Source organism: Phacochoerus africanus, chromosome 4, assembly GCF_016906955.1.
Source record: "Phacochoerus africanus isolate WHEZ1 chromosome 4, ROS_Pafr_v1, whole genome shotgun sequence".
Lineage (NCBI taxonomy): Eukaryota > Metazoa > Chordata > Mammalia > Artiodactyla > Suidae > Phacochoerus > Phacochoerus africanus.
The window spans coordinates 28,841,270-28,868,870 of record NC_062547.1 but is presented as its reverse complement, the minus strand read 5'-3'; the positions used below and the strand labels follow the sequence as shown (position 1 = coordinate 28,868,870).

The following is a 27,601-nucleotide window of genomic DNA, read 5'->3' as shown; positions in this document are numbered from 1 at the left end:
TTAGATACAAAAAGTGAGTATATTAATGAAAACACAAATAAATGGAAAGACATTCTGTGCTCATGAATTAAAAGATTTATTATTGTTATGATGCCAGTACTACTAAGAATGATCCATAGATCCAGTGCAATCTCATGGTTCCTAGTCAGATTCTTTTCTGCTGTACCATGACGGGAACTCTGAGATTCAGTGCAGTCTCTATCAAACATGCAGTGACTTTTTTTTTGCAGAAACAGAAAAATCCACCCTAAAATTCACATGAAATCTCAAGGAACCCCAAATAGCCAAAACAATCTTGTAAGAGGAGAATAAAGTCACACTTCCTGATTTCAAAACTTAATACAAAGCTATAGTAATCAAAACTGTGTGGTAGTAGCATGAAGACAGACATATAGACCCATGGAACAAAATAGAGAGCTTAGAAATAAATCCTTATGTTTATGGTCAAATTATTTTTGACAAAATCATTCAGTAGGGGGAGGAACGGTCTTTTCAACCAATGGTATGAAGAAAAATGGATATCCACAAGCAAAAGAATGAAGTTGGATCTTTACCTAACACCATATGCAAAAACTAACTCAAAACAGACCACAGACCTAAATGTAGGAGCTAAAATTATAGAATGCTTAGGAGAAAAGCTTCATGACGCTGGATTTGACAATGATTTGTTGGCTATGATACCAAAAGCATAAGCAACAAAAGAAAAAATAGATAAGTTGGACTTCATCAAAATTGGAAACTTTTGTGAATCAAAGGACATAATCAAAAGGCACTCCACAGAATGGGAGGAAATATTTGCAAGTCATATATCTCTAAGGGGTTAATATTTAGAATACATAAAGAACTCCTACAACTCAGCAACCAAAAAACCAAACAACTCAATTAAGAAATGGGCAAAGGACTTGAATAGACATTTCTTCTTTATGTAATCAATAAGCACATACATGATACTCAGCAGGACTAATCACTAGGGAAATGCAAATAGAAATCACGAAATACCACGTCACAGCTATTAGGATGGCTATTTTTTTTTTTTTAATATAGAGAATAACAGAGTTCCCATCGTGGCTCAGTGGTTAAGAAACCCGACTAGCATCCATGAGGATACGGGTTTGATCCCTGGCCTCGCTCAGTGGGTTAAGGTTAAGGATCCGGTGTTTCCATGAGCTGTGGTGTAGGTTGCAGATGGGGCTCAGATGCCCTGTTGCTGTGGCTGTGGTGTAGGCTGGCAGCTGCAGCTCTGATTCGACCCCTAGCCTGGGAACATTCAGATGCCACAGCTGCGGCCCTTAAAAAAAAGGAGGGAGGAAGGAGTTCCCGTTGTGGCTCAGCAGTAACAAACCCAACTAGTATCCATGAGGGCTCTGATTCGATCCCTGGCTTTGCTCAGTGGGTCTGGGATCCAGCATTGCCCTGAGCCAAGGTGTAGGTCGAAGACGAGTCTTGGATCCTACGTTGCTGTGGCTGTGGTGTAGGCTGGCAGCTGTAGCTCTGATCTGACCCCTAGCCTGGGAACTTCCATATGCCAGGGGTGTGGCCCTAAAAAGCAACAAACAAATAAACAGCTAGAAACTGTATAACTTATAACTTACCTGGTCAAGTATAGCATGAGCAGAGGTACCATACTACAAAGCTCTTTGGGATCCAATGAGATTTAGTTTTTGTTGAAAAGCAAAAAATGGAATGTTCACAATAGAAATAAAGGTTGCAAAGTTATTTTAGTTAATCTTTTTGGAGTAACACTGTGGCGAGATCTTTTGAATTATTCAGCAAGAAGTGCCGTTCTTTTTGGTACCTTGGGGAAAGAGGTGTGAATACCTGTGGCTAAACCACATTCCGAAAATATTTCCAAAGAGGAAGTAGGAGTTGACCAGAAATGTTGACTCTGTATATTGTTGATCTTGAAACTCTGGGCTCTGCGTTAGGGAGTTTAGAAGGAACTTCCACTCATGGGAAAAAGTCAGAAATAATGTGAAGAAGCTACTCTTGACAGTCTTCTTCAAAGTAAGGTTTAAAAGGAAAGTTGCAGTGAGGATTCCCGTTGTGGCTCAGCGGGTTAAGAACCCAGGTAGTGTCCATGAGAACACAGGTTCAATCCCTGGCCTCGCTCAATGGGTGAAGGACTTAGCATTGCCGCGAGCTGTGTTGCTATGGCTGTGCCGCAGGCCTGCAGCTGCAGCTCCGCTTCAACCCCTAGCCCCAAAACTTCCATGAAAAAAAAAAAAAAGGAAAGGAAAGGAAAAGAAAGTTGCAGTGATATTTATGTCTGAGTACACAAAGCTCTGGGACAGCCTGGTATCAGTCAGCTCCCAGCAAGAAGAGAGGACACATTCAAATGAAGGTAATTTGAGGCAAGTCCAATGAAAGGGACTTTACAAAGTACAGGCAGGCTCTAGGGAAACCACAGGGACAGTCCAGCTTCCAAGGCAGTGATAATTGGGGTTGGTGAGGTCGGGGGAGGGAGCCACTGTGGGAAGCATGAGGCCAGAGCTGCCCAGAAAGATCTGTGACCCCACCAGCCAGAGTCCCTGATGCCAGCCCTCCGACCTCACTCCCCACTTCTTTCCCATGTCCCCCTGAGCTCCCTGAGACTGATGCCAGGGGCCCAAGGAGCCTTTGAGGTGGTCCACAAGGGTCTGCCTTTGGGGGCGCTCAGTAGCATGAGCGTGGGCTGGCAAGTGGATCTGGAGAGAGAAGGGGCAGGCACCCAGCCCAGACGCCAACAAAGCCTCTGAGTGCCTGCCTACCCCATCTGTTTTTCAAATTTCATCTGTGGGATATTTTTGTGTATACCTCGACCCCTAAAAATCTCATTTTCTCCCAACTGAAAAACTGACTTAGACAAAATTCGGGAAGAAAACCACCCATCTCATAGTAATATTAACATATCCTACGTGGAATTCATAGACCACAAGGAAATGGAATTGCTCTCTAAAGAAGCTGTGTTCTATTTCTGATCTCCCTGTGTCATCAGGTTCAGTCACCTTGTCCATTACTAGGCTGGTGATCGACTGTGTGCATCCCTCATCCTTTCACCTTTAAAATTCCCCGAAAGTTCGACTCAGGTTTTCTTTGTCTGAGTAGCTGAGCCTTCCTTAAATTTACCTTCCTATGTTCTGTTGTGTATTGTTAGAACCATAAAAGTAGCCTGAGGCTGTTTAGCCCTGGAGAAGATACACACAACCAGCGGTTAAAACCTGAAGCCAGGGGGAGTTCCCGGCGTGGCGCAGCAGAAACGTACCTGACTAGGAACCATGAGGTTGCAGGTTCGGTTCCTGGCCTTGATCCGGTGTGGCTGTGGCTGTGGCGGCTACAGCTTTGATTAGACCCCAGACCGGGAACCTCCACGTGCCATGGGTGCAGCCCTAGAAAGACAGAAAAACCAAAAAAAAAAAAAAAACCTGGGAGTTCCCATCATGGCACAGTGGTTAATGAATCTGACTAGGAACCATGAGGTTGCGGGTTTGATCCCTGGCCTGGCTCAGTGGGTTAAGGATCCAGCGTTGCTGTGACCTGTGGTGTAGGTTGCAGATGCAGCTCGGATCCTGCATTGCTGTGGCTCTGGCATAGGCCAGTGGCTACAGCTCTGATTCGACCCCTAACCTGGGAACCTCTGTATGCCGCGGGAGTAGCCCCAGAAAAGGCAAAAAGACAAAAAAACAACAACAACAACAAAAAACAAAACCAAAAAAACCCACAAAACCCTGAAGCCAGGATACCTGGGTTTGAATCCTGGCCCTGTCCCTTCTTAGCTGTGTGACCTTGGGCACGTCCCTTGATCATGCTGGGCTTCACTTTCCTCCTCTGTAAAAGGGAATCATAACAGGCTGTGCCTCCTGGGGTTGCGGTGAGGATTGAATGAGATGACGTGCCCTAAGCACGATGCCTGGCACATCCGTTAAGTGACCACTGTTGTTATTCTTGTCTCCTCCTTGCTCTCTTCCCACCTCCCTTTCATTCCTGCCCTCAACTTCCGCTTAACCTTCCTCCCCACGGCCTCCATGAAACAGACCCTCATCTTACTTGGCATGTCTCCCTCCCCTTTCCTCCTGTGTCCATTCAGATGGTGAGCACGTCCAACGCCTCCCAGACCGTCACCTTGGTGTATGTGGTGGGCAATCAGAGCTCCTTCCTCAACGGCACGGTGGCCAGCAGCCTCCTCCGCCAGCTCTCAGCTGAGCTGGTGGGGTTCTACCTCACCTACCCGCCGCTCACCATCGCTGAACGTGAGTATGTCCCCGTCCTGCAGGGACGCTGCCATCATCTCAACTGACATATGTGATAAAAGGGGATTTAATTGATGAAAAGTTTATTGCAGATGGAAAAAAGCACTAGCACGGTGCTTCTACCCTTCGCTTAGCTTGTATCTCATTTAATCCTCACAACCACCCTGCAAGGTAGGTGCGAAATTAGCCCCATTTTTCAGATGAGAAAATTGAAGCAAGGTGCCTGCTCTGACACAGCTAGTAAGACATGGAATTTGGGGTTTGAACCCAAACTGTCTGCCTTCTGAGCTGGTAATACTGCCTGATGAGCATCCGTCTTCATGGCAGTCTGGGTTGCTATGGTTTCCCCCACTTCTGCCATCAGCAGATGTTCCCGAGCCTTCAGCCCTTGCCCTGCTATAGACATCATAATGCCGCTCATGTGCACTCAGCATCATTCACTTGATAAAGTTCCCGTGGGCTTGCGGCCTCATCTTCTTCTAAGGCTCCAGTTACATAATCCTCATTCCTATGCAGCAGGCATAGTCTTTGAAGACGATGCAGCCTACATTTTGTACCCAAACACTCCTTGGTAGCCAAAGGAAGTAAAAATCTTTGCACTTCAATTTAATCATTGGTACATTTCTCAAGGTCACTGGGCAAAGGTTGTTTTTAAACATATATCAGCAAAGTGGTTTCTATTTCCGTCTGTGGTTGCTTTTTATATTGTAAATAAGTCAGATGATGTCTGTGAATGTACTTACTAGCACATGTAGCCACTTGGAATTTTTTTTAAATGTTTGTGTCATGGCTTGCTTTTGTGAATTTCCATGTATTAAGGAAAGATGACTCTGGACTTTATGGAAAAGATGATATAAAAAGTGGCATTATGTTGCCTGGCAACCTGTGAAGAATTTGTTTTCTTTCATCATCTTGATATTCTGAGAATAGTAATAATAACACGACTATGACTTAAGGAGTACTTATTGTGTGCCAGGTACTGCACTAAGGCCCTTCCTTACGTGTATTAACTCTGATGGTCACCATACCGGTAAAAAAAAAAATGGGACTGTTGGCCACTAAACTTAGTTCTTGACATTAGAAAAATTCATTCAAGATATAGTCATTCCTAAAAATGGTAGTGATGGTTGGGTAACTTTTCAAGCGAAAGCTTTAGTTAAGACATGTTCTAGCTGTAGGTCTTGACAGTTCAAGTGTTTCACTTAAGAAGGTTTTGATGGAGAAACTGAAAGCAGAAACCCAAAAGCCTTAGAAAACTCTTCTTCTGAAAGTTAGCCCTTTCCTGAGTATTGTAGTTTTCTGAGCAGCCAGATAGTTTCGACCTGTATGTCCTAGAGCTCCCAAGAATGACAAAGCAGGATTTACATACAGAACCTGTGAAAGTAATTTGATGTGTTTCTTGTTTGTTTCAGCGCTGGAATATCCCAACCTTGATATATCGGAAACAACCAGAGACTATTGGGTAATTACAGGTAATCTCTTCTTTCGCTTCCTTTTTCACGCTATCAGGTTAGTTTATTTATTTTATTTTTTATTTTATTTTATTTTATTTTTTGTCTTTTTTGCCTTTTCTAAGGCCGCTCCCATGGCATATGGGGGTTCCCAGGCTAGGGGTCTAATCGGAGCTGTAGCTGCCAGCCTACACCAGAGCCACAGCAACGCGGGATCCGAGCCGAGTCTGCAACCTACACCACAGCTCACGGCAACGCCGGATCCTTAACCCTCTGAGCAAGGCCAGGGATCGAACCTCTGACTTCATGGTTCCTAGTTGGATTCATTAACCACTGAGCCACGACGAGAAGTCCCCAGGTTGGTTTGTTTTTAAAACTCATTCAGTGATAGGATTGTGTCTTTTCTTGGGTCCTGTCTTATAAGCCAAGGAGTTACTTCCCTAGGACCAGAAGTAGGGGGAGTAAGCTGAGATATGAAAAGACTTCACACTGAAGATGAGGGTTAAATAACCAACTCAAAACAGCTGCCTTGACAGTCCCACCCAGATGCCTCCTCTTTGCAGAACTGGGTACCCAGCAAGAGGTACAGCATTAAGCTGTGGATGTCAGGGCTTGTCCATGTGCCTGGTTGTCTATCTGTTTAAAGATCACAGGCCTTTCTGTACTGCCCTACAAAACCCAAACGAAAGTCAGAGGAATGCCAGGCATGCACTTTTCTCCCTCCCCGGGCACACCCACACTAATCCTGGTGGCACCAGGGCGTGTCCTGACACTGAGGGTGGATGGAAGTAGAAGGGTGTTTGGGTGGCATTTTCCTTTTTTTTTCCCCTTGACATTTCCCAGCTGAGATTTATGAAACAGCAAAAGAAGTTCTTGTTTGTGCTTTTCAAAAGCCAGACAGTAGCTGTGAAAATTGGAGAAGCAAGGAGCAGAAAGAGAGGACAGCTGCTTGTAGGAGGCAAAGTGACCTGCTGAGCTGGAAAAGGGAGGGACAGGAGGGTGTCGGTCTGCTAGAGCTGCCGTTACAAAGCACCCCGGGCTGGGGGGCTTCAACAACAGGAATTTATTTTCTCAGGCCTCTCCAGGCTGCAAGTTCAATATCAACATGTCAGCAGGGTCGTTTGCTTCTGAGGTCTCTCTCCCTGGCTTGTCGATGGCCATCTCCCCCCTGGGCCTTCATTTCCCCTTCTTGTGGGACACTGTCTATAGGATTAGGCCTCATCCTAATGACCTCACTTTATCTTCTTCTTTTTTTTTTCTGTCTTTTGTTTTTTTTTAGGGCGGGAACTGAGGCATAGGGAGGTTTCCAGGCTAGGGGGTCTAATTGGAGCTGTTGCTGCTGGCCTACGCCACAGCCACAGCAACGCCAGATCCGAGCCACGTCTTCCACCTACACCACAGCTCACAGCAATGCAGGATCCTCAACCCACTGAGTGAGGCCAGGGATTGAACCCGCAACCCCATGGTTCCTAGTTGGATTTGTTTCCGCTGCGCCACCACGGGAACTCCATCTTAATTACCTCTTTAAAGGCCCTATGTCCAAATACAGTCACATTCTGAGGTCCGGGGGTGGGGGGGTGGGGTTAAGGCTTCAACATATGAGTGGTGGGAGGATGCATTTTCAGCCCCTAACAAGGAGGGAGGGAGACTTCGCAAGTCCTGCAAGATGTGTCTGGACACGCAGGCCCGCTCAAGCCTCTGTCTTCTCTTCCCTGTGTCCTCCCTCCCTCACTGCCCCAAACAAGCAGCAGACAGGCTGCTGCCTAGAATGCTAACTAAGGCCCTTGATGAAGCCTGCTGCACACCTCTCCTGAACTGCAGAAAATTGCCTTTCTTTCTCCTCTGCAAGGCCATGGATTGGGAGAGATTATTCTACCTGCTAAGAAAGCCCACTAAAGAAATGTGTTTTAGAAGGAAAAAAACAAACACACACAAAAAGACCACCCACCCGAGTTTAGGCCCACGAGAGACAAGGCTCACCCAGCAATACATTTTTGAAGCCAGCAGGTTATGTAACATTTACAGTATCATGTTTCCTGCCCAGGGAATGCTGCTTTTCCACCTGCAGACGTCTCCCCCCTTCTCTTAACTTTAAGATTTGCCTTCAAAATAGTAAGACCTCCTGTCCTTGACAGCCTCCTGTTCCAGCCTTTCCTTGAGTACCTGGGTCTTGCTTTGCCTTTGTTTTAGTTACATTGAAAAAAAAAGAAAAAGAAAAAAAAAAGTATGGCGTAAAAAGCTCCATACCTGGTCTTGTTTTCAGGATTCTCCTGGGACTTGACCCCCTCCTACCCACTCCCCCATGCACCCCTCACTTGTTTTCACTTTTGCTGCTGTTGGTAATCAGAATACCCAGCCGTCCCCATCACCATGTTTGGACCTGACTGGATCCACTGATTCGCACCAGTGATGGAGAGAAGGGGCAGATCCAGGCTCAGGATAACCCTCCTTCCTTCTCTGTGGCTCATGACCACCTCCTAGACCCATTGGGGGCTACCACCAACTTTTATCATCATTTCCAGAGGGGGTAGGAGATGGGGAACTGAGAGATGAAGAGGGCTTTGTTCAACCTGTTCGAACCCACAGTCCCTCAAGTAACCACTCTGCCCAGACATGCATCCTGGGCCTGCTTTCTTCTGCATGTTGCTAACAGCCAAGAGGATTTGAAGTGACTTTTCTTCCTGTAATTTGTATTATAAAAGCTTGACATGTTTCCATCTGTTTTCCAACTCAACTTATATTACATTTGTTTTTGCACACTCTCCACTTCTCTCCCTGAGTGCGGGACCCTCTTTGGAGGAGAATCACTGGCTTGGGGTGATTCCTGCAGCCCCTCTTTACAGAGAACAGCCCAGGGCCCACCCTGCTGTCATGGATTCTGCAGTAAAGGTGTATAAGTGAGGTGGAGGAGAGACGCCCAGATGTAATATTCCTGCCTGACAGAGGTGAGAACCCGTCAGGTGTATGCCTCTGTCTTTATTTCACTCACCAAAGTCAAAATATCCCAGACCCAGCAATCAGAGGGTTTCTTCTGGTCTCAACTCTGCTATTTACCAAACCTAGTGTGTCCTTTAGCAGGTCAGCTCAGGCCCTCTGGGTGTCACACCTCACCTTTGGAATCAGGAGAATTCCAAGTGAGCTGTGCACTTGGATTCTTTTGGCTCCAAGTGTGTGAGATTCAATCCGAATAACACACCTTAGCTTGGGTCCAGGGGACTGAACCCAACCTGATGTTTGGACTCGTAGAGCTCAGTGCTGTTGTAAACCAAGAAGGAATAAGAGACCAGTGATGTGACAGCCTTTGAATCTTATGGAGAAAGCTCCCTTGAACCCAGCTGGGACTTGCACGCCTCCTCTGGGCTGAGTCAGTGGTGGTCAAGGGTGGGAGGCCATCCTGGCTGATGTGCTGATGTCCTCCAGAGCCCTCGTACCAGGATCCCAGCCCCCTCTGCTGCTTGTGTGTCGCTGTGGGCACCCACCTCTTTCCACTGTCTGCCAGGCGGGCAGAGAGGGCCAGGAGCCTGAGGCCTGCCATGCTTCTCAGTGGAAAGGCGAGGCACTCCAGTCCCGGAATACAGCTGTATGTTTTCCATGTGATCCCATCCTCTGCTGAGGGTGTGTCTAGCAAAGCAGGAGGCACCTTTGAGCAACAACAGCTACTGTTTATGGGCCTCCTCTCAAGTGCTTCATAGCACGAGGCTGGAAGCATTTTTATATAAAGTATTCTGTGCTTCCCAACATACAATCAGGAGTAGATGATGATAACTGTATTTTCAGAGGAGGAGGTGGGACCCAGAGCAACTAAGCAACTTGTCAGAGAACACACAATAAGGGGGCGTCAGGATTCAAACCCAGCCAGCTGCCTCTGGAGAGTCCAAAGATCAGGTCGGGTTCAGTCCCCTGGACCCAAGCTAAGGTGTGTTATTCGGATTGAATCCCACACACTTGGAGCCAAAAGAATCCAAGTGCACAACTCACTTGGAATTCTCCTGATTCCAAAGGTGAGGTGTGACACCCAGAGGGCCTGAGCTGACCTGCTAAAGGACACACTAGGTTTGGTAAATAGCAGAGTTGAGACCAGAAGAAACCCTCTGATTGCTGGGTCTGGGATATTTTGACTTTGGTGAGTGAAATAAAGACAGAGGCATAAACCTGGACCCTTCTCTTCTTCCATGTCTGCCCTTGAATCGTCACTGGGATTCTTAGAAAGTGACCCATGATGACACTGTAACTTGGACTGTCCTGTGTCCCCTCTCTCTCTCTCTGTCCATGGGTCAGGAGAGGCCAGGATAGAAGTAATCCTTTAATCCTCCCAAGTGGAGGCACATGGGAGCAGTCCAGTTGTGGGTTCCATGTGACTCTGTGGGAGGTTCTCATGGCCTCCTGCACTTCCCTGGAGGGATTTTTTTCCCTCTTAATTTTTCAAATTGTGGTAAAGAACACATAACATGGGATTTACCATTCTAAGCATTTTTTTATTCTTTTTTTTTTTTTTTGTCTTTTTAGGGCCACACCTGGGACATGTGGAGGTTCCCAGGCTAGAGGTTGAATTGGAGCTGTAGCCACTGGCCCACACCACAGCCACACTGCAACTCACGGCAATGCTGGATCCTTAACCCACTGAGTTAGGCCAAGGATAGAACCCACGTCCTCATGGATACTAGCCAGGTTCGTTAACCACTGAGCCATGACGGGAACTCCCATTTTAAGCATTTTTAGGTGTACAGTTCAGCGGCCTGATGTACATTCACAGCGTGTGCATCCGTCACGACTGTCTGTTTCCAGGACGTTTTCATCCCCTGGAGACTTGGACCCTTCTCTTCTTCCATGTCTGCCCTTGAATCGCCACTGGGATTCTTAGAAAGTGACTCATGGTGACACTGTAACTTGCACTGTCCTATGTCCCCTTCCTCTCTCTCTATCCACAGGTCAGGAGAGGCCAGCATCGAAGTAATCCTTTAGCAGCTGGCACTTTCATTTTTATGGGCTCTCTTTCTGGGGTCAGGAGGCCGGTGGGCCCTTCCTTAGCTGACACAGTGTCAGGTCAGGGGAGTTCCAGGGGGGCTTCTCTGGGACCAGCCACAGTGGGAAGTGCAGGGAAGTTTTATCTTTGGTTGGTTGGTTGGTTTTTTGTTTTTATTTTTGCTTTTGCTTTTTAGGGCTGCACTAATGATACATGGAAGTTCCTGGGCTGGGGCGGGGGGGGGTTGGATTGGCGCTGCAGCTGCCAGTCTACACCACAGCCACAGCAATGCCAGATCCGAGCCGTGTCTGCGACTGACACCACAGCTCACGGCAATGCCGGATCCTTAACCCACTGAGTGGGGCCAGGGATTGAACCCACATCCTCATGGATACTAGTCGGGTTCATTTCTGCTGAGCTGCAGTGGGAACTCCCTTTGTGTGTAGTTCTGCTGACAGATGAGCTGGGAGTCCCTCATGAGGGCCCTGGAAAGAAGGCTGCTGTATACCCTCCATGGGGATTATTTAGCATGTGTGGCTTCAAAGAAGGAATTTCGGAGACTCAGCTGTGGGTTTTATTTTTCTCTTGATCCGTTTAAACATCCTTCTCTGTGTCTTCTTGTCATCCGTTGCTTGTTCTGACCCTGTTAAAATGCGATCATAACAACACGATCTTTATACCCAAGCTCTTTCAATATCCCAGTAGACGGGTGGTATTGATGGGTTTTGCCTGGACTGTAGGGAACAAACTCTACTAAGTGAAAATTCTTGTATTACATTCCCAACCCATGTAAGTTTTGATCTAAGAAAATGTGAATTGTTTTTAACTTTTTTTTTTCCCATTTTTGACCGCCCTGTGGTATATGGCATTCCCAGGCCAAGGGTCACATCTGAGCTGATCTGAGCTGCAGTCATGATTTGATTCGCAGCTGCGGCAGCACCAGATCCTTAACCCACTGTGCTGGGCAAGGGATTGAAGCTGTAACCCAGAGTAAGGTCAAGATGGCCAAACCTGGGTGGTTGTGGTAGTTTCTGCATCAGCAGGACATCTCCCCTCTGACCTACCACTCTGCCTTCTGCATCCACAGTGCTGCAGGGTGTGGACAATTCCCTGATGGGCCTGCATAACCAGAGCTTCGCCCGTGTCATGGAGCAGCGCCTGGCCCAGCTGTTCATGATGTCCCAGCAACAAGGCCGGAGGTTTAAACGGGCCACCACCCTGGGCAGCTACACCGTGCAGGTGGGTATGTGCGAAGCTATGGAGCGTGGGGGGTGATTATAAGAAATGTGTGGGGGAGTTCCCATTGTGGCTCAGTGGTTAACGAATCCGACTAGGAACCATGAGGTTGCGGGTTTGATCCCTGGCCTTGCTCAGTGGGTTAACGATCCGGCGTTGCTGTGAGCTGTGGTGTAGGTCGCAAACATGGCTCGGATCCCGCGTTGCTGTGGCTGTGGCAGCTGTTGCTCCAATTAGACCCCTAGCCTGGGAACCTCCATGTGCTGAGGGTGCGGCCCTAGAAAAGGCAAAAAGCCAAAAAGCCAAAAAAAAAAAAAAAGAAAGAAAGAAATGTGTGGGCACAAGCTTCCTGGGCCTAAGTAAACCACACCGTGCACCAAGGAATGCTCAAACTGCAAGCTGATGAGGCCAGCAGTGCACACGGCTCTTAGGTTTGGGGGGGTCGATGGTCATAATCATTAAAATCATAAAGAGGGGTGAGAGCTCCTCTCCTGACTGTCTCACTACTGGACTGTAGGGAAAGGGGGTTTCAGAATAAATGCTGCCCACGTGCACGTATAAATTATCCAAAAAGTTACATGCATGTATTCATTAAACAAAAAGTTATTAGGAAGCAAGGGCCAACTCCCCCCCCCCACCTTCTTCTGGAGGCTGGATGAAGTCCCAGCGTTCAGACCTCTCACCACTGCCACTGGGACCGGCAGATACACCAATGAGCCTTCCAGGTTTAGAGTTGTTAGCTTTGTTGAGTCTGTTTCAACCCATAGCGCCTTCCAAGTTTATAACGGGCACAGGACTATATGGGGATTTAGGGTAGGGGGCTGTAGCAGACACTTCTGCTGCCCTGCCCAAACCCCCTTCCCATTTCTGGGAATGCCCATGGACGTCCAACAGTCACTTCTTTATTGAAGGTTGCTCCCGAGATGCCGGAACCCACTTTGCCGGCAGCCGTGGATGGCTGGAAGTGCCTGGGAAGTCACTGGTGGTGGGAGTAGAAATACCACAGCTCTCTTGCTTCTTGGCTAGGAGAATTCTGGAATGTGTGCTTTTGGATCCTTGCCAGAGCTTTCCCACAGAATTAAGCTTCGGTTTCCCACTCTGGTGGCTGGCTTCATAATGCACCCCTTGTTAGTCCTCTCCCATGCCCTGTTAGTTCCTTGCACCTCTCAAATAATTACAAGCATCAACTCATCTCCATCCGCCTCAGAGGGAACTGCCCAGAGACAGTGACTGTCCCAAAGGTAGAGGCTCTAAGGCTTTCTAGATTCTTCTTCTTTTTTTTTTTTTTGTCTTTTCTAGGGCCGCACCTGCGGTATATGGCGGTTCCCAGGCTAGGGGTCCAATCGGAGCTGTAGCCACCAGCCTATGCCAGAGCCACAGCAACTCGGGATCCGAGTCAAATCTGCAACCTACACCACAGCTCACGGCAACACCAGATCCTTAATCCACTGATTGAGGCCAGGGATCGAACCCACAACCTCATAGTTCCTAGTTGGGTTCGTTAACCACTGCGCCACGACAGGAACTCCCTCTCTAGATTCTTTATCAAGTTCAAGTAAGAGCAGGAGCTTCTTTACCATGTTCTAGCCAATTCATGTATCTTGACCACCCCTGATTTCACCAAATGAGAACCCATTTCTGGCGTCTGTTAGGCTAACTAACACAGCCCTCCGGAGCAAAGGGTCAGATTACAGACGCACTTCTGGAAATTGCATCTAGAAAGTGGGCATCCTCACTGGACTCCAGCCAACTGCCCCTGGGGTATGAACTCCCGATTGGTAATTGGCCACCTCTAGGGTGTGACTTAACCCAAACCCACAGGCGTGGTATCACACTGTCTAAGACAAAGTTTTAAAGGAAGTTGTAGACATGATCCCACTGTCTGCAGATCATGTCCCCAGGACGTCTCGGAAGTACAAACAACTCATCTTCTGGAACGGACTTCCCTGCGGACATAAACATCACGCCCCTGAAGGAGACTCCGGGTCCCCCATTCACAGTGTCTGAGTTTGGCCTCTTGTCCTACGGGATGTGGCTCTGGTTCTAAAAGTTTGTGATCTGAGACAGCCTTGGCATGAGGCAAAGGCATAGTTAATTGCAGGTGTCAGGTTTGTGATTTCCCCTCTGTGGGGTCTGTGTGCCAGCGCTATAATTCGCACGTCTCCAAAAAGCAGAACGGAAGTCGCTGGGATCTAGACGGTCGAATGGGATTTGCCTCTGCTGAAGGGGAGAATCACCCTGCAATCCTGGTGTTATTTGGAAACCTAAGAAACCTAACTCATTCTAAGTGTCTACAAGAGCCCAGCGAGATATTCTTTCCTCGTTTTTTTTTTTTTTTTTTTTTTTCCTGAGTACTCTGTCCGCTTGGCCCCTCGCGTTGCCTGGAAAGCCTGAGTGAAGGAAGTAGGGGTTGATTTCTGCAAATCCTTAATTTACCGAGGCTGTAGATCACCTTCTAACATCATCCTTGGAGAAATCTTGGGGAGAAGAAGTTGCTATTAAACTGAGTGACGTGATCAGATACTTGACTCATCATTCACTTTGTACCTGGTTATACGAAGGCTCTTCCTCTCCTTTCCTCTTCTCCCAGCGGGGACAGAAGTCACACGCCTGAGTTCTGCCCAAGTTTCCCAGAAAAATTCACTCTACGTAGCTTACACCATCCTTCACCCAGAAAAGCCTTTCATCTGGGCTCAGATAATTTTAAGAGATAAGCCACCTTCATGAATATGGCGATTTTGATGTTGAGACTCTAAAGATACTTCTCTAGTGGAGATATTTAAAAATTGAGGCCAAAGAAGGTATGCATATGGCCAGTAAGCAATTTTAAACATTTAACTCTCTGTCATCAAAGTAATGCAAGTTTTTTTGTTGTTGTTGTTTGTTTGTCTTTGCCTTTTCTAGGGCCACTCCCTCGGCATATGGAGGTTCCCAGGATAGGGGTTGAATCGGAGCTGTAGCCACCAGCCTACACCACAGCCACAGCAACGCAGCATCTGAGCCACCTCTGAGACCTACACCACAGGTCACAGCAACACCGGATCCTTAACCTGCTGAGCAAGGCCATGGATTGAACCTGTAACCTCATGGTTCCTAATCGGATTCGTTAACCACTGTGCCACGACGGGAACTCCAAAGTAATGCAAGTTTTAACTATACTATTTTCACCCACCTAAGATCAGTAAAAACGGTACTGTCCAGTGCGGATGAGGATGCAGTGAAGAACACTCTCCCAAACACAGGAAACAGCCGTGACCTTTCTGGAGGGCATGTGAGCAATTTAGAACCCGTTAGAGGGTCCCAACCTTCCTGCTGGAAGTTCGTTCTGAGGAGATAGAGGTGAACATAAAGATGAAAAGGCAAAAGCAGTGTTGCTCAGAGAGTGACCAGGAAATGGTTCTAAAAGGTGTCCAGAGGCAAAGAGGCTCTCTGGCCAGGGCAGTTTGGTCAAGGCTGCATCCTGTAGAACCTCCTCGAAGATTCCCAAAGCATGTTGGCATACCAGAGACTCTCCAAAGACCTGCAAGTAAAAAAATAATAATAATAATAATAATAATCTCCTGAACTTTCTTCAGTATACTGGCTTCTACATTTAAATGCCAATAAGAACCTTGTTTATAGTAATATCTGCATTTCTCCAAGATTTTATTATGAGCATTTTTAGACTCACAGAAAAGTGGAAAACATTATGACGTAAACACCCATACACTCACCACCTCAGTTCTCTAATTAACAGTTATTATGTGACTGTTTTATATTTGATACTCCATGTCATTGATCACTTCAGAGTGTTATAGAACTTCATATAAATGGAATTCTAGGGAGTTCCCGTTGTGGCGCCACGGAAATGAATTCAACTAGGAGCCATGAGGTTGTGGGTTCGATTCCTGGCCTCACTCAGTGGGCTAAGGATCTGGCGTTGCCGTGAGCTGTGGTGTAGGTCACAGATATGGCTCGGATCTGGCATTGCTGTGGCTCTGGCAGAGGCTGGTGGCTACAGCTCCAATTTGACCCCTAGCCTGGGAACCTCCATATGCCACAGGTGTAGCCCTAAAAAGACAAAAAAAAAAAAAAAAAGGAATCCTACAGCATATTCCCTTTTGTATAAAGCAGTTTCGAGTCAGTGTTGTGTTTTTGAGATTATTCTGTATTGTCATGTTATTCAGTAGATTTTTCTGTTTTATTGCTGAATAATATTCCCATAGATGAATATACTGCAATTTGTTTATCCATGCTTCTGTCGATGGATACCCAGCCTTTCCCCCGTTTTTAGTTATTATAAACAAAGCTTCTGTGAAGAGTCTTCTATGGCCCTGCTTTCATTTCTCTTGGGTATGCGGGAGTGGAATTCCTGGTTCATAGGGTTGGTGTATGCTAATTCTCTGAGAAACTGCCAGATCGTTTCTCAGAGTGTACGGCTGACACTCCCTCCAACCAGATGTGGATGGAGCCCGTTATTCCACTGCCTCATATGCTTACTGGCTATTCGAATATCTTCCTTTGAGAGTATCTGGTCTTGTTTGGTTTGGTTTGGTTTGGCCACAGCGCAAAGTGTCTTGATGTGGGATATCAGTTCCCAGACTAGGGATTGAACCCAGGCCACAGTGGGAAAAGCACTGAATCCCAGCCACTAGACCACCAGAGAAGTCCCTGGTCATATTTTTTAACTGTTTTTTTTTTTTTTAAATTGGGTTTTAGTAAGTTGTAATCGTTATAGTCAACATATATACACAGGAGTATAAAAATATGTAGAGTTTAAAGAACGCTGATAAAAAGGAATCCACAAACCCAAAGAGTAAGAACATTATTGTTACCTTATCCCAGAGGCCTTTTTTGTGTCTCCTCTAATGATACCTACTCCCTTCCTTTCCATCAGAGCTGAAAGTGCTTCTGAAATTTGTATTAAATAATGCCTGTATTTTCAGTATAGATTTTTACCATCCTCATGTGTGCCCTTAAGCAGTATATCATTTGGTTTTACCTGTTTTTTCTTTTCTTTCCTTTTTTTTTTTTTTTTTTTTTTAGGCCACATATGTGGCATACAGAAAGTTCCCAGGCTAGGGGTCAAATCGGAGCTACAGCTGCCAGTCTACACCACAGCCACAGCAACATGGGATCCAAGCCACCTTTGCAACCTACACCACAGCTCACGGCAACACTGCATCCTTAACCCACTGAGTGAGGCCAGGGGTCAAACCTGCATCCTCATGGATACCAGTCAGGTTTCTGTTTGCTGAACCACAACGGGAACTCCTGATTTTGCCTGTTTTTGAAATCTGGATTCTGTAATTTGTTTCTTTTGCTCCATATTGGGCTTTTGATTTCACCCATATTGATAGAAAGAGCCATAGGTCATTTTCACTCCTCCACAGTATTTCGTTGTGTGAGTGCACCGTAACTCACTTATCCATCCTACAGTTAGTAACTTTTGAATGTTCAGGGTTTTTGGCTATTATGGACAGTATCGCTACACATATTTTTGTAACATTTTTTCCCCTTTTTATTTCTGTTTATTTTATTGAAGTAGAGTGGATTTACAATGTTGTCGATTTCTGTTGTACAGCAAAGTGATTCAGTTACACATATATATTCTTTTTTATATTCTTTGCCCTAATGGTTTATCAGGATATCAAATAGAGTTCCCTGTGCTCCAGAGTAGGACTTTGTTTTTTTTATCCATTCTATATATAGTAGTTTGAATATGCTAACCCCAAACCCCACTCCACCCTCCCCCCAGCCCCTCCCGCTTGGCAACCACAGGTCTCCTCTATGTCTGTGAGTCTGTTTCTGTTTCATAGATAGGTTCATTCGTGTCATAGTTTAGATTCCATATATCATTGTAACATAATATGCTGTGAAACTCAATCTGTAATATATACTTAGGAAAATGCTATACTGTACTCTAATGTTTATCAGTGGTTCATTATACTAGTGAGAAGTTGATAACAACCTATATATGTTCAAAAACGAAGGGTTAGTTAAGTTTATGATGCGTGCATAGAGTAGAACATTATGTAGGTATTAAAATTTATGTTTTATGCCCTTGTAATGATTATCAGTTGTTAGTCACAAAGCTGAAAAATGGGTAACAATTTAAGTGTTTAACTATGAAGGATTGGCTAAGTAAGTTTATGAGGCATGTCTTGGAATGTCATGTAGAAATTAGCATTTATGGAGATCCCCTCGTGACTCAGTGGTTGACGAACCTGACTGGTATCCATGAGGACGTGGGTTTGATCCTTGGCCTCACTCAGGGGGTCATGGATCCTGTGTGGCCGTGAGCTGTGGTGTAGGCCGGCAGCTGCAGCTCCGATTCCACCCCTAGCCTGGGAACCTCCATAGGCCGTGGGTGCGGCCCTAAAAAGAAAGAAAGAAATTAGCATTTATGCTTTTGTTATTTTTAAGTCCATTATGAATGCAAGTAAAAATGGCAATATATAATAGTATAAAGTATGATAAATAATTTTGTAAAATAATAAATAAAAAGGATTTCATGGAAAAAAAGAATAGAAGCGAATACTCCAAAAGGGTAATAGTAAGTAGCTTGTGGTAGAGGGATTACAGAATCGTTTTTATTGAATTTCTCCCTGCTTCTCTGTATTTGCACATTTTCTCTAGTGATTATGTATAACTTGTACACTGAGAAAAAGCAACAAAGGTTATTTTAGAAAAAGAGTTTTGAGTTTCCAAGTACGGCTTTTTTCAGCGATCTTTTGAATTGCAGACATATATGTTCATTTTTTTTTTCCCCTCTCTGGCAATTGCAGGGACTTGAAATTAGACATCTTGTTTGAGAATAACCTAACATGCCCTGAATTAATGTGGAGGCCTATTTTCAAATGAGGCCAGAGTTCTCTGGAGGCTGGAAGACATCACCGTTTCAGCGTTTCCTTCTCCAGGCTCAAACTCTTCTTTCCAGATGTTTATGTTGTCAAAACCATTTTCTCCTTCCTCCCTCCCCCTCCGGCGATAGCAGCGCCTCTTGAGATGTTGGTGATAGGGAGGGAGGCGAAAGTTGGTGTCTGAAATACACGCTGTGGAGTCTGCTTAGCCACGGAAGGCTTCAGAGTCAGGAGGGAGCCGGCTGGTGGCCAGGCTGATTGTACGGTTGATGGACGATGCCCTGTAAACATGGCCTGTCTTTTTCTGAAAGATGGTAAAGATGCAGCGGGTGCCGGGACCCAAGGACCCTGCGGAGCTGACCTACTACACCCTCTACAACGGGAAGCCTTTGCTGGGGACCGCAGCGGCCAAGATCCTGAGCACCATTGACTCCCAAAGGATGGCCTTGACCCTGCATCACGTTGTCCTTCTGCAAGCCGACCGTAAGGGGACAGTCTTTCCGTTCATTATTTTTAATGCCATTAAGTGTTCCTCGTCCATCCGAGGGATTCCCCAAACTCATGTTAATGGACCCAGAGCTAAACATATCTGTGTTCTAAAAGGTTCTTAAATCAACCAACTGTTTCCTGCCTTGTTTGAAGCGATAGGTTTGGGGGAAGGGATATGTTTTGGATATTAGGATGATGATATTGTTGCTTTTCCCCAGGTGCCACCCACTTTCCCTCCCAGAATAGTCCTCTGAACAGCTAGAAAAATCGCCATAGCTGACATTGTATTTGTCTGCCAGGGAATTAAGGATCATTTGATTCAGCGAGCTTTGTAGAGTCCTACAGGAGCTGTGTTCAGTGCTGGAGGACACACAGAAGTGGGCAAGCGCCGGTGCCTGCCTTTAAGGAGCAGAGAAGATTGGAGTGCCCGTTGTAGCACCGTGGTTAATGACTCCGACTAGGAACCATGAGGTTGCGGGTTCGATCCCTGGCCCCGCTCAGTATTGCTGGAGTTCCATGTCGTTGCCATGAGCTGTGGTGTAGTTTGCACACACGGCTCCGATCCCATGTTGCTGTGGCTGTGGTGTAGACCAGCAGCTGTAGCTCCAGTTCAACCCCTAACCTGAGAATCTCCATATGCTCTAGGCCCAGTGCATGCCTAAAAAGCAAAAGAAAAGGAAGGAAGGAAGGTAGGAAGGAAGGAAGGGAGGAAAGAAAGAGTATTGCTTGGGAGATTCAGCCCTTGGCTGGCAGAGGAAGGGGATTGCCCATAATGCGACTGGCTGTGGGAGCAACTGAAGGTGTCTGTGCCGGGGAGTGGCGGTGTTGGAGGTGCCCATTACCTAGGAGGTTAATCCGTTGTCGTCGTCAGTGTCCAGGATGAGAGGATGCCGAACTGAAGAGGAGGCTTTTCTGGTGGCCCAGGCATGGGGACCCAGATAAGGGCCACAAAGAAAGGGAGGGGAGGGTGATAGAGGTGAGCCCGTGTGGTAGAAATGTTAGATTTGGCAGCACACCGAGCATACAGGGCCTGGAAGGTTATCTCCCATTGGTCTCGTTGGTGTCCACACTCCACAGGCGCCTGACCCCTGACGCATGGCTTTCCTCTCTTCCTCATGTCCTGCCCTCATCCAGGGTGAGTGTGACTTCCCTGGTGATGGTCTAGCCCACGTGTTGTTGGTCCAGCTCACTTCTGCTCAGCCAGCACAGACGGCTTTGCTGTCTTCGGAGCGCTGGGTTGTAGGTTCGATCACCGGCCCAGCACAGTGAGTTAAGGATCCAGCATTGCCGCAGCTGTGGCTTAGGTTGCAGCTATGGCCCAGATCTTATCCCTGGCCTAGGAACTCCATATGCCATAGGGCAGCTAAAATGGAAAAAAAAAAAAAAATCAGTAGCCATAGCATGTGAAAGTTCCAGGGTTGGGGATTGAATCCAAGCCACAGCAGTGACCACACCAAATCCTTAACCACTAGGCCACCAGGGAACTCCCAAGCTTCTTAAAGTGGGTCTTTCAAGCCTTTCCCATCAGCTGCTCATCAAACATTCAGGTCCCTTCACAGCCTGGTCTCCAGGCTTCTTCCCTAGAATATGTGGCCTTCTCTTCTCTCCTTCAGACCTGAGGTTTCAGCCACACAGGAGGATTCATTCTTCACATTCCCTACACCTCTGAAGCCTTCCCTGACCCCTAAAAGCATGACCCTCCCCCAAGTTCCCAAAGGTCCAGGGGCTCCCATTGCCCTTATTAACACATTGGGCAAATGAATTATTTTCTCTCTCTGTCTCCCCCTCATGAGCACTTTAAAAGCAGGTACACATCTCATTCCTCTTTGAATATCCAGCCCCAGCTATTGCCTGGCTCCATTCTTGTGAAGGCAAAGGACCCACCTTCGCTAGATGCCTCTGCCAGGCCCTGAGTGAGGCACGTGTTTGGAAGGCACCACCGCAGAGCAGTTGAGAGCAGAGCCTTTGCAATAAGACAGGAAACAATTGCATGACCCTCTCTGACCTTCATTTTCCTCATCTGTAAAACGGTGATATAAAAAACACTGACCTAGGAGAGCTACTGGGAGGATCAAATGAGATGGATATTGCATGTGAAGGGTTTAATATACTCCTGGGGCACCTATGAAGCACATAGTAAGTGGTGACTGAATGTCTCTTTTATCCGTAAGGTAGAGGGACTCAAGGAGAGAGAGAATGAAGATGGAAGGGTGATTTGAAGGTTAAGAGCCTGTTTGATTCAGAGACTAGGGTGTTGCTAATGAAATGAGAGACAAGTTTGGAGAGGCGAGAAGGTAATTTATTCAGTTTGGGTCGTGTTGAGTGCAGGCGACAGGCTATTAAGGGGTGTTGTTGGGACTCCAAGCCTGGATCCCAGGAGAGAGGTTAAAGTTAACACTTCAGATTTTGAGAATGTTGTAGATACAGGTTAGAATTAAAACCCTGGAGAAAACTCGAGTGCCTGGAGAGGAAGTAGAGCTGGAGGGCAGCCCCTGGAAACGCCTCCATCCTGGGATCAGGTGAGGCTATTGTCAAGGCCAGTGAAGAAGGGGAGGCACAGAGGTGTTTTAAATTTCTTTTTCCTCCTACTAGGTTTGAAATCAGCCTGTGATGTGAATCCGAGGTCAGCACTTTGAATGGAGAGTCACCTTGTCGCTCTGAATAGAGTGTCATGTGCTGTGTGTTGCAGTGCCTTCTCAGTGGCTGGGTCAGGGCACATGTGCAGGGCAGGGGCCACGGAACATGCGATGCCCATTTAACCCACATCCTTTCTGGGTGATGGGCCTGCAATGACTTCTAAAGAAGCGGCTGCATTCCTGAGGGGAGGTTCCATCTGTTCCATTTGCTGGATCTGGAGGGAGAGGCCCCTCAGAGAGGTTATTCAGCTGATGGCGAGGGAAAATTCTCCCCGGGCAGAAGCAGACCAGGGCAGGAAGTGGTTTACCTCAAATGGCCATCGGACATTTCTCTAAAAATATCACTTACAGAAAGCCATAGGGGAGTTCCCATTGTGGCGCAGTGGAAAGGAATCCGACTAGTATCCATGAGGATGAGGGTTTGATCCCTGGCTTTGCTCAGTGGGTTAAGGATCTGGCATTGCCGTGAACTGGGGTATAGGTCGAAGATGTGGCTCAGATCCTGAGTTGCTGTGGCTGTGGTGTAGACCTGCAGCCGTAGCTCCGATTCGACCCCTAGCCTGTGAACCTCCACATGCCGCGGCCCTAAAAAGACCAAAAAAAAAAAAAAAGAAAGAAAGAAAGAAAGTCATAGGCTGACCCTTTGGTGAAAGGAACTCATTCATTTCTTCAGCAAATATTTTTGGGGCACCTGTTATGTGCCTGGCGCTGTTCTAGGCACTGGAGAGGCAGCGGTGAACGAAGCTTATATTCATTCTTATAAAACCTCTGCTCTCGTGGAGCTTACATTCCTGGGGGCAGATTAAACGGACAATATAACTAAATAATACATTAGATGCTAATGCCAATAAGTGCCATGGAGAAAAATTAAGCAGGGAAGGGTCTAGGGGATGCCAAGGAGGTAATGACTGTGATTGTAAATTGTTGGGAGGTTGAGAGGAGTATATTGAGAGAGTAGCCTTTGGGTGCCCACCTGAGGATGCCTGGGGACAATGTTCCAGGTAGAGGGGGAGGGTTTGAGAGCCAGCGAGGAGGTCCCAATGGAGGAGAGCAGCAGCGATGAGGTCAGAGGTGCAGAAAAGGGGCCACAACCACTGGCGCCCCATGGGCTGCACCCGAGTGGGATGTGGGAGCGGGGGTGTGATGGGTGTGAGCTCTCAGCAGCTGCTGGACCCTCCCCTGCATCCACTCACAGCAGTTATGAATGCTGATGTTGACAGCCACAAAAACAAGCTGAGACCTTTTTTGAGTGGATTCCTTCTCCTTTCAACATTGGCTCCACATGAAAATAATTCCTTCTGCGTTTAGATTGTGTAGACCCTTTGACTTCTTCATTCCCTCTGACAAATACTTCGTGTGTGTGTGTGCGCGTGTGTGTGTGCATGCATGTGCACACAAACATGCACACTCACACACTTCCATTCAGGTGCATCAATTCAGAACTGACTTAAATTGTAGATTTCAGAGAAATGACCTTTTTTTTTTTGTTAAAAAAAAAAAATCTAACCTCCCCGAGGCTCAGTTTCTTCATCTGCAAAATGGGTATAAGAATAGCACCTTGACAAGAGCGTATCCCCGTGCCTAATGCACAGTAGAAACTCAGCACGGGTTGTGTCATTTTCCTATCCTTCTTCTGACATTCTCGGAAATTAAATAACCATTTGTTCCTTTTCACATCTAGGCATGACTTTGTAGTTTTAGGTCATTATGCTCATGAATATTTTGGGTCTGGATGACTTCAGTTGACCTAACTTTACTATCACTTTGACCGTTAAATGAATTTATTAATGTACATAACATAGATTTATTCTCTCCCCATTTAAAGAGAGGTGAAAGGGTTTTCCATACTGCACCAAAAAGGCACACATCCATCAAAATAATAAAGCTGAGTAGAAGTAGAACACGTGTAAATATTTCATTCTTGCTAATGAAAAATATATATATATATTTAGGGTATCAGGTTCTGATACACTGTACATTTTTCTCCTTCAGGATAGAATAGCAGAGCCAAAAAGAGGCATATTGATGTTTTTCACAGAAGCACTAAGCTTTAAAAAATGTTAATGGCCTAAAACTCACATATAAATACTGAATTACTAAAAGCAGCAGCAATTACATGTTTAATGTCGACAGAAGCACATTATCTAATGAGCTGTTTTCAGAAGTTAATAATGTGATTAATCACCAATTGACAAAAAACGTGGAATAGAAGTTCTTTTGTACTAATAGCACTCCAGAGCCAAGTGGTGCCTGAGGAGAGGCAGATCATGGCTAATGAGGTGCCGGTTGAAGTCAGGGGGTGGTTGAAGTCAGAGAAAGGCCAGCTGGCTCCTCAGGCTGGTCCTTACCATGTGGCACTTATGGGTGGGGTCTTTATATTCCAGAGTTCAATCCTCAGCCTTGTGGGTCTAGCAGCCTCCAGAATTCAGGAGGATCAGGAGGACCAACTTATGCTGACTAGACTTATAAGAGATTGATGTATAAACCCGATTGGAAGTATTTAATTTAAAACACAGGCTGGGGGAGTTCTCTGATGGCCTGGTGGGTTAAGGCTCCCGTGTTGTCACTACTGTGGCTCTGGTCACTGCTGTAGCACAGATTCAGTCCCTGGCCAGGAACTTCCACAGGCTGTGGGTGTGGCAAAAGAGAAAAAGAGAGAGAGAAAAAACTTGAAATAAACATTGCCACTCTCATTTTTAAAAAAAATAAAATATAGATGGGAACTACTGAGGAGAGGGAATTTTTCCTTTGACTGGCTGTTACTCTATCCTTTGTGGAAATCTGAATGGGGACCCAAATTGCAGCAGGAATCATGGTAGTTCAGTTATACATTCATTCAATTTTTAACTAAGCTCCTGCTCTGTGCAAGGCCCTGTTCTAGGTCCTAGGGATGCTGCAGGAAACAAGAGACTGCTCTCTTCGAGTGTGCATTCTTTTTTTTTTTTTGTCTTTTTGTCTTTTTGCCATTTCTTGGGCTGCTCCTGCAGCATATGGAGGTTCCCAGGCTAGGGGTCTAATCGGAGCTGTAGCCACCTGCCTATGCCAGAGCCACAGCAACGCGGGATCCAAGCCGTGTCTGCAACCTACACCACAGCTCATGGCAACGCTGGGTCCTTAACCCACTGAGTGAGGCCAGGGATCAAACCCGCAACCTCATGCTTCCTAGTCGGATTCGTTAACCACTGAGCCATGATGGGAACTCCTCGAGTGTACATTCTAATGGAGGGGTGGGGGGTGGCAGATAGTGAGCAAATCCATACATATCATGGCAGATGGTGATTCGTACTTAGGAGCCTCATCACTCCAAGTGTGACCTGGGGCCTGCCTTGTGGTACCACCTGGGCACTTCTTAGGTGGGTTCCTGAGTCCAAGCTCATACTGTTGGCTGCAGGACAGGCCAATAAATAGATGAGTTATTGGGACAAGAAATAGTGACTTTATTTTTATTTGGAAAACTAGCAGACTGAGAAGATGGTGGACTCGCATCCCAAAGAACCACCTTGACTGAGTTAGAATTCAGGCTTTTTTCATGTGAAAAGGGGAGGGAGTAAAGTCCCATTTTTCCTGGTTCCAATCAGCCTCTGGAGGGGGATGTGCATTCACAGGTGGCCCTGGTCAGGATGTTTCCTGTGAGCTAAACAAAGGTATTTTAGCTTAATACTCATTACCTGAGAGGCAAGATTCCCAGAGATGGACCATTATGTATAATGAAAGCTTATAGGCAACATCCCTTTAGTGATTAGCTTGAAACAGAATACAAAGTTTCAGAGTTCCCATCATGGTGCATTGGTAACAAATCTGACTAGGAACCACGAGGTTGTGGGTTCAATCCCTGGCCTCACTCAGTGGGTTAAGGATCCGGCGTAGCTGTGAGCTGCGGTGTAGGTCGCAGACATGGCTCAGATCTGGTGTGGCTGTGGCGTAGGCCAGCTGTAGCTCCGATTCAGTCCCTAGCCTTGGAATCTCCCTATGCCGCAGGTGTGGCCCTAAAAAGCAAAAAAAGCAAAAAAAAAACAAAAAACAAAAAAAACTTCCCTAATGCAGGCAGACCCATCCCAACCCACAGAATCAGAATCCACATTTAAGCAAGATTCCCAGGTATTGGCCTGCACATTAAAGTTTGAGAAGTACTGATTTCAAGAAAAACTAAGTAGCAAGAGGGGCATGGGGAGTGCTAGGGACACAGATTTCTTTTTCCTTTTTTTTTTTTGCCTCACCTGCAGTATGTGAAAGTTCCCAGATCAAACCTGAGCCACATCTATGACAGTGCTGACTCCTTAACCACTAGGCCCTAGAGAACTCCTGGTTGTTATTTTTATTTATTTATTTATTTATTTATTTATTTATTTATTTATTTTATTTATTTTTGTCTTTTTGCCATTTCTTGGGCTGCTCCTGTGGCATATGGAGGTTCCCAGGCTAGGGATTGAGTTGGAGCTGTAGCCACCGGCCTACGCCACAGTCACAGCAACTCGGGATCCGAGCCGTGTCTGCAACCTACACCACAGCTCACGGCAACGCCAGATCCTTAACCCACTGAGCAAGGCCAGGGATCGAACCCGCCACTTCATGCTTCCTAGTCGGATTCGTTAACCACTGAGCCACAAAGGGAACTCCCTGGGTGTTATTTTTATAGAGTACAGGGGAGGCTTCATCAACGTGGTGACAATTGATCAGAGCCCTGAAGGAGCAAGGGAGGGAGCCACGTGGATATCTAAGTGCAGAGCGTTCTAGGTGGAGGAATAAACTTGTGCAAAGGCCCTGAGGCAGGAATATATCCAGCATATTTGAGGAACAGTAGGAGGGAGGTGGGCTGGAGCAGACTTAAGAGAAGAGGTACAGGGTGGCTGAAGGGACAGATCACTTAAGGTCTTAGAGAAATTATACGGACCCTGGCTTTTACTCTGGATGGAATGTGAGCCTGTGGAGGGTTTGAGCAGAGGAATGCTGGGATCTAAATTTTTAAAGAATCACTCCAGCTGCTGTGTTGCAAATAGACTATAAGAGACAAGAGAGGAGACCGTGGCAGTAATTCAGGTGAGAGATGTTGGCAGCTTGGACCACGGCGATAGAGAGACATGATGTAATTTGAAGATGGAGATGACAGGGTTTGTGGATGAATAGGATGCTGGGTGAGAGTAAACAAGAAGGGTCAACATTGATGGCCGTGTTTCTGACCTAAGCAACTGGAGGGAAGGAGTTGTCATTTACTGGCGTGGAGAATATCACTAGAACAGGTTTTGTGGGGGAGACTGAGAGTTGGGTTCTGGGTATATTAAGTTTTAGATATCTCGCAAGTATCCAACTGGAGTTTTGAGTGGGCAGTTGGATATAGGAATCCGAAGTTCAGGGTAGTGATCCTGGTTGGAGATACATAAATGAGCATCAGCAGCACAGATGGTATTTAAAACCATGAGGCTATGAGATCATCTAGGGAGTGGGAGAAGAGAGAGCTTGGGTGGTATTGACAGACAGTATCACTAAGCTCAAACAGCCAGCCACAGCCACCTTGCCTACCAGACAGACCCTCTGTCTGGGCAGATGTCTGCCAGTCACGGCACCTCCCCTGGCAGGGATGAGTCCTTGGTTTTCTTTTTTTCTGGATTTTCTGCAGACTCCAGTTGTTTGGGTTACTGTTTTCTTTCCTCCAGTTCTTTTGATTGGATTGAAGTATTTGCAAGGCTTCCCCACCGAGCATCATGGGGGCTGGGGAGGACTCCTTCATCTCATATTGAAGGCTTTCTCTTTTTCTAACATT

General features: G+C 46.4%; 1 protein-coding gene across 1 annotated transcript in view; it reads left to right on the top strand.

Moving 5' to 3' along the window:
• Nucleotides 1–27,601, top strand: part of KIAA1549L (KIAA1549 like) — a 130,229-nt gene that overhangs the window by 13,297 nt on the left and 89,331 nt on the right. The window contains exons 6-9 of the mRNA XM_047774604.1: nt 4,064–4,226; nt 5,639–5,698; nt 11,728–11,879; nt 19,030–19,201. Coding sequence (XP_047630560.1) covers nt 4,064–4,226; nt 5,639–5,698; nt 11,728–11,879; nt 19,030–19,201 — 547 coding nt within the window. The remainder of the gene's footprint in view (nt 1–4,063; nt 4,227–5,638; nt 5,699–11,727; nt 11,880–19,029; nt 19,202–27,601) is intronic.